Below are 20,242 nucleotides of genomic sequence, written 5' to 3'. Positions count from 1 at the left end.
GAACACCAACAATGTTAGATGGATCCAACTGCGTGTTTACTATAATTATCAAATTGATTCAATGCTTGAATTATACCCTATCTATTCTATTCTGGTGTTGTATCTTCTCATATGCACCATATGTGTGTATAGTTTAAGATTGAATATGTTTATTGGGGTGGGATCTGTATATATTCATAGACCTTTATGCTTGTCTCGGTGAGATATTTGTACAAAGTACTGGTACAAGGCTTATCAGGGTACATGTGTGTATTTTGGTGAGCACAACTTGTGCATTTTATTAATCAATTATTATTGCCAACAAAAAAATGAACCCTCCATTATTTTAAACAATCCACCATCACCTTCCATTTCTATCTATCTCTCTTTCTATCACATCATAAATTCTAACACACACACACACACACACACACACACACACACACACACACACACACACACACACACACACACACACACACACACACACACACACACACACACACACACACACACACACACACACACACACACACACACACACACACACACACACACACACACACACAAGATGTTGGATATGCATCAAATATTTTCCTAAAAAATATGTTAGAAGATGTTAATTCCTTATATAAATATTTGTGCCTCAAATGAAAGCCTTGGGAATTAGGAAAGCTTCACACTTCGTTTGGTAGCAACGAAATAGGCGAGAAATGGCAGGGAAGGCAAATAAATAAGAGTGAGGTGTATATTTTCACTTCAATTAGTAGCGATGAAATAGAGAGGAAGTGAAGTTGTCTTCTTCACTTTACTAAAATAACCTTGTCTCTTTCACTCATGGTGTTTGTGCGGCTTGCTCCATGGTCATTTTATTACTACGATGTTGGCTGGACTTGCTCACTCATGACCGTGTTAGGCAACAAACACAAATGAAAATATTCAAAATATATAATCAATTATGTTTGGTCATATAATCAGAGAAATTATATCATGGTTCTGAACCACCATGTCAATTGTGGTCCTATCCAATTAAAATGTGACATGTGGACAACTAGGTTAGTAATTTGTACTCGCTAACAACTTCCAACTCTAGGCAGGTTAACAACGGCATAGTGGGAGAAATTATATCATGGTTCAGGACCACAACGTCAGTTGTAGTCCTAGCCAATTAAAACACGACACAGGTACAACTAAGTTAGTAATTTGTACTCACTAACCCCTTCTAGCTCTCATATAATCGACTATAACAACATGACATTATTAATTGTCATTTTCATATAATTAATTATATTGAAATTATAATAAATTGTATTTTTTTTGCTAACTATGATATTGGTAGGAAATAACCTCCGCCAAAAGTAGTAACTAATCTTCGTCAGGGACCGTGAGCACACACAATGTGAGTTTTTTTCTCCCAACACAATTTATTCCATTTCCAAAGGTCAGCCAGAAATTGAACCATAGACCATTTGGTTAAGGGACATAAGCCACTATGTAAAAAATTCAACCTTGTTGGTTATATAATCGATTATATGCCATAACATAATAGAGAAGTGTGAAGGACAAAAATTTGCTGGCTATGTAAAAAAGATATTAGAGCAAATAAAAATCAGAGAAACGCTGTAACTGTTTTTGGCCTTTTGTTTTTACATCCCACTCCCACATCCTAGTTACAGGGATCGTCACATGAAACCGAAAAAAAAAGGACAAATATTATAACTGTAATCCTAAAGCAACTTGTAAATACACGGTATACACTGCCACTAAATTTTCGACAAACTAAGCTGTTTTGGCATTTCATGGGGAAGATTCTCCATCTCAAAACAACCCCTCTCAGAAACAGAGGTAGTTTCCTCATTCAATTCTGCCATTTTAAGTTCATTTAATAAATATAAAAGGATAAAACGGTATCTTTTTTAATATTCTAATTTCTTTCCTTTCTTTTCTTTTAAACCAAAATCCTCATAATTTTAGTTTTACCTTTTTTTTAATTTTTTTTCTTAAATCAGACAACTCATATTTTCACCTTTTTTTTTATCTATTTCTCTCTTACCTATTTTTACTTTCTCTATTTCTTTCCTCTCTTCTGAACAGACTCAAATGTTACATGAACCGTATTGGTCTCCAAGATCCGGCGAGAACATGGACCAGTCAAGTATCAACCATATATGCAGCTACTAGTTTTAAACATTATTGTAGCATTGTAGGATTTTGACTAATCAAACTAATTAGCGTCTTATCTTTCTCACTAGGACTTAGTAGCAGGAATCTTCTACTTCAAATTTTGGTTAGGGATATATATATATATATATATATATATATATATATAAAGAAAATCATATATTTTTGAGGAAGGGAATCATATGAACATTTTACCATTGATTGTAATAACTAACAAGTATAGTTGTGCAACTCTGGCAGTATTTCCTTTTGATCCCAGTTATAATATATACATTCTGGGGCAAATGGAGCTCTGTCATGTGAGAGGACTAAATAAAAATCTTCCATATTGCTGAATTTCTTAGTTTATACTCATCCAATCTTCTAATCTCAGGAAAACAAGAAGAATCTTGAGTACAAAGAAACATGGAAGAAAACAAAACTTGCCAAGTTTAAATATTAAGGGAGCAACAGTATTTTCAAACGCCTCTGACAAGCTAGCTAAGTATAGTCGGGTTAAAAATTGAAACAAGGCCCTATAGTTTATTGAGCAAGATCTTTTAGGTAATAATATAACTAATTAAGGTGTAAGGTTTTCCCATGATTGTACTGAAAACATGATGGCCTTTTAAAAATGGTAAAAGATGACAAAACAGAAAGGATTAGTCATACAGTATACTCAAGAAAGGTATTGCTTAGGGAAAGGAATTCTACTCTGCTAAATATATATGGTCCAGGTTGAAGATAAAAAAAAATATTTAATTATTTATTTAGTTCTTATAATTTTTAAATTTATTTCTTTTAGTCCAAGTGAATTTTTTAGTTTCAAAAATTTATATTTTTAATTTTCAAGAGTTATTGTCGTTAAAATTCTTTAACTGACGGAGTTAAAAAAATTTAATGGAAGAAAACTTTTGAGAATTAAAATGTAAACTCCATGAACTAAAAAATTCGCTTATTAAACTCTAGGAATTAAAAAATCCACTTATTAACTATAAAGACTAAAAGGAATAAGTTTAAAAATTATAAAGATTAAATAGGTAATTAAACCAAAAAAATATATTGAAGAATGCTTGCAACTCTAACACTATCTTTTTAATATTCTCTTTACAATTGGCTGGAATTTATTAGAATTCACAAATTTTAGTAAGTCTTACTTCTCTTTTAACGTTTTTTATCTTAATTTAGAAATAAGTCATACAAAAATATGTAATTTTTAATAAATTTTAACCAATAATAAAGTATTAGAAAGATAAAGTTAGAAAAAGTGTTGTTAACATTTATTGATTAAATTAAAGTGGTTAAACCACAGTTTTGAATGACAAATCTGCAAACTTGGATTTAGAAGGTAATTGGCTCAGATTCACATGTCATATCACATGAATATGAATAGTTTAATGACTGTTTGAATATTGCAACATAGTCATGAACAACATTAGTCAATTGTCAATTATGCTCCACATGGTAGTTTGCGTGTGTCTTTGCTTTCCCTCCAACCCCACCTATCAAATTTTTCTTACCAGTTACCATTCACTTGATAATGGTATAATGAAAATTATGATAATCACATCATTAATTGAAAACTAACACCATTCAAAGCTGAACCCTTGACCCTCCCAAGTTTTCTATACGAACGTGCTTGTTGTCTAAGCAACTATATGTCTTTTCCCCCTGCAATATGATATATAATACTATAATGCAAGTACTGGTGAACCACGTGCATAAAGCATGCTCATGCCTTTTCATATATAACCCTGATCCAACTCTTCAAAATTATTAGTACTCTTGCATCTTACACTGCTTCTTGCTGAAACCATTCTCAATTTCTCATGAAGATCATCAGCTTCAGAATTTTGGCTGCTGTGTTGGCCTTGGTTCTTGTTCACTTTCTTTTGTTCTCTACTTTCTGTCTCCACCATGAACTAGGATTTTCAGGAAAGACAATTCTGTCAAAGAAGTTGCTATACTCATCTTTTGATTCTGTTTCCACAAGTATTAGTAAACTAAGCGGAAACAAGAAACAGACCAAGAAAGCTGTGGAGCCAAGCTTGAGGAAAGCACCAGCAAGTGTTCCAAATCCCACACAGAACAAGTAGGATTTGAAATTTCTTCTGGAGATCTTGTCAAGGAAGATTCATTGCTAGTTTATGTGATTTGATATTGTTTCTTTTACTTTGGCCTTTTTATTATGTTATATACTATTTTGCAAGGTTTTTGGCTCTTTTAGTGGTATTCTTCCTTTTTGTAAGGTTTGATTATAGCAATGCTGAAGGCTTTAGGGGATCAGGATGCTGGAAATGTACATAAGTGCTATAATTAAATAAGTGTAGTGAGAAGCATTTTGCTTTGCAAAGGGCAGAAATTTAATTCCTGGGTTGTAGATGTCAATTTTGATTTTAATCAAGAAAATGTAAGACTTCAAATTTGTTGATTTATGATTTTTGATCTAATTATCTCTTCCTTCTTTCATAAAAAATGTAACCAAATTGTTAGCCAAGGATTGCCTAGCCTCGCACCCTTGCTCCAGTTTGGTGCATGATATAAAGGATTTTGGTCTGAATGGAGGTGTGTAAACTTGGTCTTATACCTAGAGGGAGGGAAACCAACTTACTGACTTGCTTGCTACCTACGGGTTACAGCTTCAGGAGCAATTGAGAGTTTTCGAGTTTGTTTCATCTTTTATTTTTCTCACTGTATTAGCTGATGTGAACTCAACCGTGTTCCCACGGGGTTTTAGTTTGTTGCTTTGGGGCTTAAGCCCCATTCATTAAAAAAAAATAAAATCACATAGTATAATATTCATAATGATAACAAAGTTTTTTCTTTAAATATTTAATATAATTATATATTTATATTTAAATTTAAAATACTGGTTAAACTGAAACAATCAGATACTTGAATATCCATTCATAATAGTAAATTCTTTTTAGTATTTACTATTTCCATCGGTCTCTTGAAATATAATATGTCACTAAAAAAATGCTAGCTTCTTATTTAGTGTTATGAGGGGAGAGATATTTCGGGCTAGCATTCACATTTTGTGATGTAGCTTCTTATTTAGTATTATGAGGGGAGAGATATTTCAGGCTAGCATTCACATTTTGTGATGTAGTGATTCATGTGGAGCTTGTAAGCCTTGGATCTTCTTCATCAATGAAGTTTTTTGCTTCTTGAATATCAATGACAGCAGAATGGAGAAGGAAGAAAGATGATTGGAGATGCCACTTCAGGGAGAAGATGAAACAAGAACAAACTCACCATCATAAGAAATCATGGATAAGAGTTTGAAGGTAGGAAATGAATGGAGGGAAAAACAGAGAAGGAGCACAAAATTTTGTGCCTCAATTGAGGTTTGAACTTTGAAGTGTAATTCTTAAATGATCAAAGTTAAAAAAAATGCACACACATGACTTCTATTTATAGCCTTAAGTGTCACACAAAATTGGAGGGAAATTTGAATTCTATTCAAATTTCACTTGAATTTGAAATTGAATTTGTAGAGCTAAATTTTGGAGCCAAAATTTCACTAATTATGATTAGTGAATTTTAACTATGGTTCATCCCACTAATCCAAGATCAAGTCCAAGATTCTTCACTAAGTGTGTTTAGGTGTCATAAGACATGTAAAGTATGAAGGACATGCACAAAGTGTGACTATAAGATGTGACAATGAGGTGTAGCAAGAAAATATCACCTCCCCCTCTAAAATTTAATTGGATTGGACTTCTTCCAATTCAATTAAATTTATTTCCCAATACACATATCAAATATTCACTTAATGCATGTGAAATTACAAAATTATCCCTAATACGAAAACTAGTCTAGGTATCCTAAAATACAAGGGCGGAAAAATCCTATATTTCTAGGGTACCCTACCTACATTATGGAGCCCTAAATACAAGGTCCAAAAATAATGAAACTTTAATCTAATATGTACAAAGATAAGTGGATTCATACTTAGCTCATAAGTTCAAAATCTACCCTAAGACTCATGAGAACCCTAGGGCTTTTTCTTGCATCTCTGACTCAATCTTCTTAAAGTCTTCTATCCAATGTCCTTGGGGGATAGGATTGCATCATTTCACATGAACTATTTTTCTTTTAGGAACATATTTTATTTAAGTTCTTGGCTTCCACGCTTCACTAGTGAGGATTCATGGTACCAAGAAACGCCAAAGTCAAAATTAGCAGTGAGAACAAATGGAAAAGTAAGGAATGCACGTTTGATTATTGGCTAGTGTGTTGTTTGATCGTCTAGCCATGAACCTTTTAGGTACGAAAGTTGGCTTTACAACCCAAAAGATTGAAACATTTTGGAGTTTATAAGAAGCATTGTTTGGACGGCTTCATAAATTAGCTGGGATGGTAGGATCCAAAAGCTTGGATGGTCTTCTTCCTCCACTATTCATCATTTGAAAGTTATTCATGGTGAAATGAAGGAGGCAAAATTTGTCTAGGATATATGTCCATACATTATCTATTTTTGTCTTTTTATTTTTTATTTTTTCTGTTTTCTTTTTTAATGTGGCTATTAAGCTAAATTAAGTTTAATGTTATGTCATTAAAAAGTGGGAGAGGAATCTTTAGTGTTAGATGAGATGGACACGGTAGTCTGAAATGAATGGAATGAGCATAATTAATTTGAAGGACAGAGAATCATACTAAATTAATGTTTTGATTTTTTTTCTTTTTCTAGTATTTTTTTCCTTTTGTTTTACAATTCACTAGCCAGGAGGAATATTGAAGACTAGATATAAACTATAAGAAGTAATGATCGGGTAAACCTGGCCTCATTTGCATTTATTATATTGGATTAATGGTATATTTTATTATTTAACTATATTATTTTATAAATTTCATCCTTAATTTTTTTTGTTGCAAATTCTACCATTAAAATTTTCAACTTTTATACATTTTCGATCATATTGGTAGAAAAACGGCTTTGTTTGGCAATAGTTTGTAACTTTTTTTAACAAACACATTAGCATCAATAAAATGTACAAAAATTAAAAATATTAGTGATAAAATTTGCAAATATACAAATTAAATGATAAAATTAACAAAAGAATAAAAAATTGGTAATAAAATGTATAATTAAATCTTTTTAGATTGAATTAGTTTGAGCTAATTAGGTTACATGCATACTGAAAATTTATTATTTTACTTCCACCCTTTCCGGGCCAAGGACCAATAGATGCACACATAGATTCACTTTTTCTATTTTTTTTCAAGTTTAATTTACAACCACAACAATAATAAAATAATTAACAATTATTTCTAATCATCATAATATTGATGTGAAATAATCAATATCTATAAAAAATATACCTGATTATTTATAGTGAGACCTTCATTTTTAATCACTCATTATTTAAGAAAACCATATTCAATTTTATTAAAACCAACATTTTGATAATAATTAATGTACAATATTATTAAAATTATTAGTTAAAAAAAATATTAATTTTTTATTATATTTTGATATTATCATGCTATTATGTTAATATATTAACATATTTATAACTTATGAAGCTCATCACGAATATGATGTCTTAAATCTTTTTATTTACGTTGGTAAAAAAATCATTTTATTTATGATTTTTAACACAAGAATATAGTTCGGTGTGAAAGAATTTTTTGTTAACGTTTTAATAATAATAATAATAATAATAATAATAATAATAATAATAATAATAATAATAATAATAATAATAATAATAATATTATTATTATTATTATTATTATTATTATTATTATTATTATTATTATTATTATTATTATTATTATTATTATTATTATTATTATTATTATTATTCAATATTGAGTATAATTTTCACTGGGCTTTTACTTTTAGAAACTTATACTTTCTAATGAATATTTTTTTTACTTATAATTATAATCTATCTTGTGCATTTGCTTAAAAATAATTCTTTTCTAAACATTAATTTTCAAATATATTAAGTAGATATTCTAAATTTTATTTTTCAGAATATATTAAAAATATTTCTGAAATTAAATTCTGAAAGCATATTTTAAAAGTATTAAAATTTTAATATTTTGAAAACTTAATTTTGAAAATTTTAGGTCGTATTTAGCTGTATATGTAAAGGAGGTACCGATTGACTATCTTTTTTATTAGGAATAATATTGAGTAGGTTTGGATAAGATACTATATAACATGACTTTCTTATTTGACAAAAAAAAAATTGTACCTGAACATACCTGTGCAAATAGTAATCTTAATATTTATTTTTTTGTATACACACTTGTTATCTACACGTTATCAATATCTATATACTAAAATTGAAGTATGTGGAAAATACTAAAATATCCATGACTGAGAGGTTGACAACTGTCCAAAATTTTGATTTTTTGGTTAAAATACCTATAGCTGAGAGCTTGACACCTGTCCAAGTTTTTTGTTTTTTGGTCATTTATGCCCTTCTAGGTTGGGTTGATTTTCTGCCACCTTGCTGCCATGTGTTATTTTATGGTTCTATGATTATGATTTTAAGCCACGTAGCTTGGTGTGTTGTTGAGTGATTAGATTGTCGTTTGCAGTTTTGGTGGTTGGTGGTGTACGTGGCTTCTTTGTAGCGTTTTTTACTTCTTTCACTAGCAAGTTCCAAGCTGCTGATTGCATTTGTTTCACTTTTTTCATTTGTTTTTAGTTGGCTTCCGTCTTCAATATAGTTGTTCTATTATTTAGGATTTTGGCGTGAGGCTGTGGTTTTCAGTTCGTGATTTCCGTTCTTCTGTGGTTGAAGGTTCGAGTGCATGTTTATGTTCTTCTAGCACGTGTTATGTTCTATTCTTTATTGTTCACAAATTCTTGCTTTTCTTTTAGTTGGCCTGCATTTGTCAATTGTTCTTTGGATTGCATTTACATGGTTTTGGATTGATCGTATTATTCCTTTAGAGCTATAATTGTTTGGTTCTGTTTTTTTGTTGTTTTGCTGAGTTGGCTTTTTTGTTTTTTGTCTCTTATCACTGGCTTCAATGGTTGGATTGTATTTACATGGTTTTTGGTTAATCATATTATTGTTCGTCTGTTGTGCATGTGTGTTTTTTGATTAACCATATTATTGTTTGTGTTGTGCATGTGTGATTTTGTCTGGTTTTTGTTGTTTGGTGATTTTGGTTTCTGCATGTTTATGTTGCTCTGGCACGTGCTCTGTTCAATTTTTTATTATTTACAAATTTTTAGTTTTCTTTTTGTTGGCTTCCATTTGTCTGTTATTGTTCGTTGGATTGATTGATAGTGTAATACTTTTTGTGGTATGTTGGCATTGATGGAAATATTATTGCATGTGTGGTTTAAGGATGGGTTGGTATTCTGTTTTCCAAAAGCTGAACTTTGTTGTGTTTGTTTTTGGCATTTCTATTTGTTTGTTGATGGTTGTAATATTATTTGTTCAGAGATATAATTTTTGTTTCTGCTTCTCTGCTATTTGCTGATTTGGCTTTTCTTTTTTGGTTCAGGTTGTTGCATGTATTGGCTTAGTAGTTCAACGAATAGTATCATAGTTTTTATGGTATTTTGTCATTCATTGAAATGTTATTGCATGTGTCATTTGAGTCTGTGTTGCTATTCTATTTTTTGTTAGCATTATTTTCTATTCTAAATTGACAATCATTCTTTACATAACATTTGCATGGTTTTGGATTGATTACATTTTTCATTTAGAATTGGCAGGTCTATGTAATTTTATGGCAAGGATTCCTGACAAGATTAGGTCTATTGATGGATCAAAAGAAACGCTTAAGCTTGCTGTTAGGATCACCGATCTTTGGTTCGTTGGGACTCCTAACAAGTCTGAGCAAGCGGAAATGGTTTTTGTTGATTCAGAGGTATATTTTGTGCTCTCTATTTGATTGTTGGATTTTTGTTCATGTCATTTATTGATAATATAGTTTGCATATTTCAGGGTGATCAAATTCATGCTATTTGTAAATCGGACCACCTCAAGTCTTGGAAAGTTGATTTAAAAGAGAATTGCACTTATGTTATGCATAATTTCAAAGTTGTTAAGAATGATGGTCAATTTAGAGTGTGCGAACATGAGTACAAGTTATTTTTTATTGGAGTGACGGTTGTTAGAGAAGCTAATTTGCATGAACTGCCTTTTAAGGAATTTAGATTTGTTGAATTTGCAAATGTTGTTGCTGGCAATTTTGTGTCTGGCCTGTTGGTTGGTGAGTACAGTCACAATTTGTGCTTTCATTTTGATCATAACTTCTTTGGGTTTTTTTCGATGACCTATTTTCATTTCTGGTGGTTTAAGATATTATTGGGGTCGTTGATATGGTGGTCTTTCGGTATGTTTCATCGAAAAATACCAGGGTTGTTTTTAGAATGAATGATTTGAGGTTATGGTTAATCACAGTTTTTGCTATCTCCTGTGTATATTTGGTTATTTAGAGTTTATATTGTCGAGAATTTTATTTTTCATTTTGCATGGTGCTTATGTCTATCTTATCCTTATGAGGTGATGGATGTAATGTTGTTTCTTTGTTGTAGTGGTGAAATTTTGTCTTGCACACTTTGGGAGAATTACTGTACTCAGTTCCTATCCTATTTGAATGAACGTGGGGATGATGGGCCGATGGTTATTATATTGACACATGCCAGAATAAAAGATGCACAGGGTAAGTATGATATTTTATTTGCTGATTTGGATACTCAATAGCTGAGTTTTGTTGTTGCTATTGTTGGCATTTACAGGAAGTTATCCAGCTTCAGTGAGCAATTCCTTCAAGGCGTCAAAACTATTGATTAATGATCCTATATTGGAAATTCAGGAATTTAAAGAGAGGTATTTTGTTTATCATCTTTGCTCTGTGGTTGTTAAATTCGTGTGACAATCGTCTTGACTGTTTTCTATTGCTTTATTCTATTTATTCGATTGGCTTAGGCTTTTAGATTTAGGTGTTGAGGTGAGTCGAGTTTTGCTACCTGGCGATCAAGCAAGCTCACAAGTTTCAGGGGGAAGTCAGCTATCATCAAAGGATTCGTTTCTTTCAAAGGCTGAAGCCAAAACTATTTTAGAAATCAATGCCATTTCTGAGGTGGACTTGTTATCTGTGTTTATTTTATATTCATTGCAGTTGGAAGTCAAATTTGGCTAGATTTGTTCGCATTCATATATTATAGCTAATGTGTCTAACAATGGCATTTTATTGTTGGCAATTTGATTGTTATGGCTTTTTAAAAGGACGTTGTTTGTGTTACGGTGGGGACTATTAGAAAAATAGTCATGGATAACCATTCATGGTGTTATCCAGCCTGTGCTCAATGTCATAGGAAAACTGACATCCAAACAGGACCATTCACATGTGGATGTGGCAAGGATAATGATCAACCTGTTCTGAGGTAATTGGAGTTTTAGTCCATTAACATGTTTTATTCAGTATTTTGTTTTTGACTGGCATCTAAATTGGTAGGTATAGAGTTGAAGTCATGGTTACCCAAAACAATGAGAGTAGCAAATTTTTGCTCTGGGACCGTGAATGTGCTGAATTGATTGGTGAAACAGCTGATGATGTGAATAGGGTCAAGATTGAAGTATGTTCATGCTTTATCATATGCTGCTTCTCATTTTATGTATTATATTTTGTTCTTCGAGTTGTAACTGGCAGCTGGTGAATTTGTGTTGTTTCTGGCAGGATGGTGATCTTGATTTGAATGCTTCCCCTCAAGCACTTGACAAATTCTTGGGTCATGTGCTTGCTTTTAAGGTCAGGATTCAATCAAAATTCAAAAATGCAGTTGTACTAAGATACTCAAAAGACCTGGATTTGATCAATGCTGTTCTCGAGATGCTGCCTGATAGTGAGGTGTTCTTTTCTGATATCTATTTTAGTCGTTGTTGTCATGATGATATGATTCATGAGTTTGACTATCATAAACTTATATATGGTGCAGGCATGTTCCAAAATAGATCCTTCCAATGTTGATTGCAATGATGCTGCACATGCTGAATGTGTGAGTTAATGTTGTTGTCATGAACATTGATATCTTATATTTTTTTTATTTACCAGTTTATGCTTTATGCAGCAATCTCTGTCTGTCACAGCTGACCATGATCCGGTTGCGGGATTGCCTTTAACACCCAAAAAGCGGATGTCATCTGATGAAGCCGATGATGAGTTAGGGAGCTCTCAAATTTCGCCAGCCTAACTATCGTCTAACAAATTAACAAGACATTCTCATAAGAGCTAATTTAGCTGATTCCATATCCTTATTGTTGTGTTTTCACGCTGCTATTAAAATATTGGCATATTGAACAGACAATTATGTAGTTTTTGTTATCACTGCATTTGCACATTTGAAAATTGGTTTTTTTGGATTCATGCTTTTAGACGTTCTAAATTGAGATTTGTCCATATTGTGTTCCTGCTGTAGTATTGCAAGTTTTCTTATATTAAATATGGCATTGAAAACAATTGATTTTCCCAGTATTCTTTGTTTGGTTGTCCTCGATACAATTGAATTGTTGTTTATCATACCTTTGATGGTCTATATGGTTCTAACAAATTAATGGCGGAGTTAGCCTAAATAAAAAAAACAGTGAAGGAGATAAATTGGTGTTCAAATAACATCAAATATTAAAAAACAACCAAGGAGGAAAATTTATAGCTACGTTGGCGATCATGTTGCTACTCGATATTCTCACGTTTTTAATCTGTTTCTTGATTAACTGCTTAATGAATTCCATTCCCATCTGAATTGCGTGAAAATAATAGGAAAAAAACTAGATTAAGAAAAAAATAGCATGCAGAGGATTGTGTTAAATTTTTAGTTTCAGTTTTCCTTCTCAATCGAGGTGCTATTTAAATTAATCAAAGTTTCTATCCTGACATCATATTTCCTTATTTGGAATGTGTTTGCCATGAATGTTATCACTCCATTTTTGTAGCAATCACTGCTTTGCTAAAATCATGTGTTCGATATTTCAGTTGCAATTTTTAACTTCATTGATGGCTTACACAACTTTAATCTTGATTTTAACTACAACAAAGTAGAACTATATAAAACAGGTCTAATCTATGGCGAAGAGAAATCAAAGAAAAATTTGTGATGTGCTGGACAAGGTTACATAATGCCAAATAAAAGATGTAAAATAGAAATTTCATATTTCAAATTGAACACATGAGCTAATAGATTTGAGCGTACAAATTAAACAAATTTGTGTTAGTGAATGGAAAATTCATCAACATATATACAATGTCTTCGATTGCAAGCTTAGTAGCAGTTACAGAAGTCAATATTTCCGCCAATAACTATGATCATTTCTACCTTACCTATTTTCCATCATGGCCTTGGTTTGTGTGTTTAGATTGCCACCAGAGTCCTAAATAGACAATATCTTTCATTGCAAGCTTAGCAACAGTCCCAAAACCCAATTTTTGCCGAAACCAAGTGTCATGATTTCTATATTACCAATTTTGCTAGCTGTTGATGTTGCATCATAGTTTTGCTATGTCATCTACCTTTGGTCTCATCTCTTTACCTTACAATTCAGGCAATTATATCATTACCCTTTTTCAATATATAGAATTGGCAACATGCAAACATATCTAATCCAGGAAATTCCACCACTAATAGTCAGCCTATAATCCATAACCAATGAAGTCCCCCATCTCCAATTTATTTCATCATCTAATTTTATTGTAGTTTTTGCAGATTTAAAATAAGCATTTGGTCCTTCATTTCAACATAAATCTATTGTTTAGTTTATAATTCACCCAATTCTGCCTTTAGTCATTTTCAACATGCAGAACTATCAACATGCAAAGAGATCTGATTCTGCAAAAGCCAGGATCAACAGAAAACGTATTATGCAACAGAAGCGACATGGTCATGCTCAGTCATCTTCACAACCAACACTTAACTGCACTTCAGAATATAATAGTGAGACATCTCATATAGCATGTTCTGCAATAAATCAATTTACTTAGCTGCCTTAATCATATTTTCTTTTGTTTTTTCTCTATTTTTTAGTGATTGCGTCTGATTCATCAAAAAGTGAAGATTCTGAATCCACACAAGGTACTGAAAAAAAAATGTGTCATCCTCTTTTTTGCTATGGTTTACACATTGCTATTATATGTATTTCTAATTTATGTCACCACTAATAGTCAGGCTATAATCAAGAAACAATAAAATGCTTCATCCTCGATTTTTTCCATCTTCTAATTTTATTGTAGTTTCAGCACATTTAAAACAAGTATTTGGATCTTCGTTTGAATGTGAATCTATTGTTTAGTTCACAATTAACTCAATTCTGCCTTTAGTCATTTTCAACATGCAGAACTATCAACATGCAAAGAGATGTGATTCTGCAAAAGCGAGGACCAACATAAAACGTGTTATGCAGCATAAGCGACATGGTCATGCTCAGTCATCTTCACAACCAACAGTTAATTGCACTTCAGAATATAATAGTGAGACATCTGATATACCATGTTCTGGAAGAAATGAATTTACTTAGCTGCCTTAATCACATTTTCTTTTGTTTCCTCTCTATTTTGTAGTGATTGTTTCTGATTCATCAAAAAGTGAAAATTCTGAATCCACACAAGGTACTGAAAAAAAAATGTTTCCTGCTCTTTTTTGCTGTTTCAAATATTGCTATTATATATATTTCTAATTTATGCAGGTTCATGCTCTAATTTTATGACTCCCTTCGAGGATTGTCAATCTCCAACTAATCAGCCTGTAATCAACACTGAAGGTAATGACTATAATTCGGATTTCCAGTTTCAGATGCTACTGTACATGTTCTTAAATTAATATTCAAAATTCTGATCATGATATTGTACTATGATATTGAACAATTTCAGGATATTCTGATCTTGGTGATCAACTCATCCAATGTAGATATTGTAATGCATAAATGTGGTATGATGAAAAAATATCAAAAAATAAGAATTGTCAGAATCCAAGGTTCAGTTTATGTTGTGGAGATGACAAAGTTGAATTGCCATTATTACAAAATCCACCCCAATATCTGCAACAACTTTTATTTCATGATGATACAATTGATAGTAAAAATTATCAACATAACTTGCGAGCATACAACATGATGTTTGCCTTTACTTCTGCTGGAATTAAGCTAGATAAAACAATTAATAATTCAAGAGGACCTCCTACGATCAGAATACAGGGGCAACCATGCCATAGAATAGGCAGTCTATTACCAATGCCTGGGAAAAAACCCAAATTTGCACAGCTATATATCTTTGACACAGAAAATGAAGTGCAAAATAGAATTAATGTCATGAGGTAGAAGTTCTTTTATTTCTGTTAGTGAGAAAATTATTCATTCACTTACAATAGTTTGTGCAGTTATGAATATTTTTAAATATTGTTTTTTCAGTCAATATTCCGGAATTCAGAATCATATTGTTTCAGCTTTAAGTCACATGCTCGATCAACACAATTCTCATGCTAAAAGTTTTAGAATAGCCAGAGATAAATTGGCAGCTGATCAAGCCAATAATATCAAATTGCAACTCATAGCTGCTCGGGGAAAAGATGGCCGTGTATATAATATGCCTAATGTTTCGAAAATTGTTGCACTTATTGTTGGCGATTTTCATCCAGGCTAAAAAAAGAGACATTATTGTTGAAACTAAAAAATGGAGAATTACAAAGAATCCATGAACTTCATCCTAGCTATCTACCACTACAGTATCCTCTACTCTTTCCTTATGGAGAAGACGGACATAGAGCTGACATACTTCATCGTTGTACTTCATCCAGCAAAAAAAGAAAGCAAAACCGTCTGACAATGAGAGAGTGGTTTGCTTATAGACTTCAGTCTAGGTCAAATGAAGCACAGACTTTATTGCATTCACGAAAATTATTTCAACAATTCATTGTTGAAGGTTATACCATGGTGGAATCTGAAAGACTTAGCTATATCAGAAACAACCAAAAGAAGCTTAGAGTTGATAAGTATTCTAGCTTACAAACTTCATTGGATACTGGAACAGCTAAAGGCTTAACCAAGGGAAAAATAGTCATCTTACCCTCAATGTTTGTTGGGAGCCCACGTTATATGGATCAACTTTGCTTTGACGGTATGGCAATATGCAGTCATGTTGGTTTTCCAAATCTTTTTATTACTCTAACCTGTAATCCAAATTGGCCTGAAATTCGTAGATTACTTTCACCTTTGAATCTCAAACCGACAGACAGGCCAGATATTGTATCACGAATTTTCAGATTAAAATATGAACACATGCTGTCAGACTTAACAAAGGGTCAATTACTGGGAAAAGTGGTTGCATGTAAGTTGATCGTCATTTTTATACTTAAATACAAATATAACTTGGTCGTTTGGTCATTTTTGTTTGTTGTATAACGCAGATATTAATGGCTAAAATATTACAATTTAACCAACGCTTTTACATATATGAAATACAGAATTATACTTACCATCATAACATTATCTTTTGTGAATCACAGATATGCATTTTATAGAGTTTAGTTGATCATCAGTTTTTATACTTAAATTAAATACAAATATTAGTTGGTCATTTGGAGATTTTTCTTTGTTCTATAACGTAGATATTAATAACTAAAATATTACAATTTAACCAACACTTTTACAGATATGAAATACAGAATTATACTTACGATCGTAACTTTATCTTTTGTGGATCACAGATATGCATACTATAGAGTTTCAAAAGCGAGGACTCCCTCACGTGCATTTATTACTATTTCTACATCCAGACAATAAATATTCATCTTCAACTGACATTGATCAGATAATATCAGCTGGAATACCTTCCCATCAAGATGACCCAGAACTCTACAGATTGGTGGAGAACCATATGATACATGGCCCATGCGGAATTTTACAACCCAACTCTCCATGCAGTCGTTTTTATCCTAAACAATTTCAGCCTCAGACTCTTTTGGATTCAAACGGTTATCCAGTCTATCGTAGAAGAAACAATGGTCATTCAATTTCAAAGAATGGTGTTATCATTGATAACAGATATGTAGTACCTTACAATCCAAAATTACTGAAAAAATAACGGGCTCATATAAATATTGAATGGTGTAATCAAAGTACTTCAATCAAATATTTATTTAAATACATAAACAAAGGCTATGACAGGGTGACTGCTGTTATGCTTTCTGATAGTGATAACGCAGCTCAAAATGTAAATATTCAAAATGATGAACTTAAAGAATATCTAGATTGCAGGTAATGTCATCTTAACCTGCATAATTTATTATCTCACTATTATTTTTACTAACCAACCTATATCATAGATACATTTCTCCCTGTGAAGCTGCTTGGAGAATATTTGCTTTTCCAATCCATGGCAGAAAGCCTGCTGTTGAGAGACTGTATTTTCATCTTCCAGATCAACACAACATTATTTATGAAGATCATGATGATATAGACGATGTACTATCGAAACCAACTATTTTAGATTCAAAATTCCTAGCTTGGATGAACACTAATGAAGATTTTGATGAGGCCAGGAATATAACTTATTCGCAATTTGTGTCAAAGTTTGTATATAATAAAAGAAACAGACCATGGCAACCCAAAAAAAGGATATACCATTGGAAGACTCATATGGGTACCACCAACAACATGAGAATTCTTTTATTTAAGAATGATGCTTGGCAGCTGCAAAGGACCTACTTCATTTGAGGATATCAGGACTGTTGCGAATATCCAATATCCAACATATAGAGAAGCATGTTTTGCAATTGGCTTTCTACAAGATGACAGAGAATATGTTGAGGCAATCAAAGAGGCCAAGGACTGGGGCACAACGAATTATCTAAGGAAATTGTTTGTATTAATTCTGTTAACAGGTGCCATGAGCAAACCTGAAGAAGTTTGGAATCAATGTTGGCATTGGCTAGCTGATGACATCGCATATCAATATACTAAATCAACAATCAACTCAGGTAGGCTGTAACAGTTTTTATGTTCCACAGCAATGGTCACAATCATTCACTACCAACTTAATTTTTATTTTTTATGGACTAACAACTTGCTTTTTTTTCTTAGAAGTACAGATCAATGATGATACTCTTAGAAATTTGACATTGATTGAAATTGAACAACTATTGCACATAAACCAAAGATCACTAAAAGACTATCCTACAATGCCATATCCTCAGGATATCAATCTCGCATCCTACCTACAAAACAACTTGGTATTATCAGAACTCGACTACAACCATGATGAAACGAGATCAGAATTTGAACATCTTTTTGCATCCATGACAGGCAATATACCTATTCATATATTATAAAATCTATTAATGACAGTTAACATCTTATAAAAAATGGTCATTGCGAATTATAAATTATATTGATACTTTTAATATTCTATTAATAACAGGAAATCTACCCTCACGTAATTGTTTCCATCAATGACTAAATTAATCTTCATTTCAATATAACATCAGCTTACCTATCAATGCAGATGAACAAAAAACAATTTATCATAGAATTATCCAAGCTGTCAACAACAATGAAGGTGGAATGTTTTTTCTATATGGATTTGGAGGCACAGGAAAAACATTCATATGGAGAACATTAGCAAGTTCATTGAGAGCAGAAAATCAAATTGTAATTATTGTTGCTTCTAGCGGAATAGCCTCTCTATTATTACCAGGAGGCAGAACTGCACATTCCAAATTTAAAATTCCTGTACCAATTTTTGAAGACTCTACATGTAATATCCATCAAGGCATCGAATTAGCAGAATTATTGAACCAGACAAGCCTAATAATTTGGGATGAAGCACCAATGGCCCACAAATTCTGTTTTGAAGCGCTTGATCAAAGTTTAAGAGATATTATCACAGATAAATCAAAGTCAAATCAAATATTTGGAGGCAAAGTTATAGTATTTGGTGGAGATTTTCGCCAAATACCACCAGTCATCCCAAGAGGAATGCGCTCAGACATTGTAAATGCAGCAATCAATTCATCCTATCTATGGGATTCGTGTGAAATATTGACCTTGACAAAAAACATGCGCTTACACAACAATCTAGAATCAGTTGATGAACAAGAAACTGCCACATTTGCAAAATGGATTCTAGACATTGGAGATGAAATTATAGATGATGAAAATGATGGTTATGCTACAATTCAAATTCATGCTCATCTACTCATTACTCAATATGATGATCCAATCAGTGCTATAGTCAAATCAACATTCCCAGACTTAGATCAGCACCACAATAATCCTGAATTCTTTAAATCGAAGGCAATACTAGCTTCAACAAATGAAACGGTAGAACAAATCAATGATTACGTGCTATCCTTCATTCCAGGTAATTATATCATTACTTATTTAATTGTCACTTGCTCAGACAAAAATATAACCATTGAAATTGTAATTTTGCAAATCATAGGTGACCACATGGAATATCTAAGCTCTGATTCCATTGATAAATCAGAAACCAATGAGAATTCGTATTTCTAATCAATTACTACTGAATTCCTTAATTCATTGAAAACATCCGGTTTGCCAACTCATTCTATCAAACTTAAAATTGGAAGTCCTATAATGCTGTCAAGAAACCTCGACCAAAATCAAGGTCTATGTAATGGTACTAGATTAGTGGTAACAAAGATGGCAAAACATGTAATTACAGCTGAAATTATCTCAGGTAAAAACATTGGCCTCGCTGTTTATATTCCAAGAATGTCAATGTCTCCTCGACAATCACCCTGGCCGTTTAAACTATTAAGAAGACAATTTCCGATTATGCTATCTTATGCAATGACAATAAACAAGTCACAGGGACAATCACTATCCATGGTTGGACTTTATTTGCCGAAACCTGTATTCACTCATGGCCAATTATATGTTGCATTGTCAAGGGTCAACTCAGCAAAAGGATTAAAAATTTTGATTCATAATGATGAGCAGAAAAGCATGAATTCCACCACCAATGTAGTATACAATGAAGTGTTCAGAAACATTAAAAGTTAAATTTCAGTTGTTTAATATCATATTCAATTCTATTGTCATGCTTTTTAAAATAGTTCTATTCTTTAATAATCAATTGTTCAATATTATGTTATCACTGCATTATATAA

At 32.1% G+C, this 20,242-nt stretch overlaps 1 protein-coding gene and 1 pseudogene across 1 annotated transcript; both read left to right on the top strand.

Annotated features, from left to right (window-relative positions):
* Nucleotides 1-9,849: 9,849 nt before the first annotated feature.
* Nucleotides 9,850-11,268, top strand: LOC114375089. Its single transcript, XM_028332841.1, has 6 exons — nt 9,850-9,990; nt 10,068-10,335; nt 10,425-10,458; nt 10,661-10,788; nt 10,865-10,955; nt 11,055-11,268. The coding sequence occupies exons 1-6, from the start codon at nt 9,850-9,852 to the stop codon at nt 11,266-11,268; spliced, it is 876 nt and encodes a 291-aa protein (XP_028188642.1).
* A 2,646-nt stretch (nt 11,269-13,914) lies between these two features.
* Nucleotides 13,915-20,135, top strand: LOC114375083 (annotated as a pseudogene).
* Nucleotides 20,136-20,242: the final 107 nt, after the last annotated feature.

This window comes from Glycine soja, chromosome 2 (assembly GCF_004193775.1).
Source record: "Glycine soja cultivar W05 chromosome 2, ASM419377v2, whole genome shotgun sequence".
Lineage (NCBI taxonomy): Eukaryota > Viridiplantae > Streptophyta > Magnoliopsida > Fabales > Fabaceae > Glycine > Glycine soja.
The sequence above is the reverse complement of the archived record's forward strand: the minus strand, read 5'-3'. Positions and strand labels throughout refer to the sequence as shown.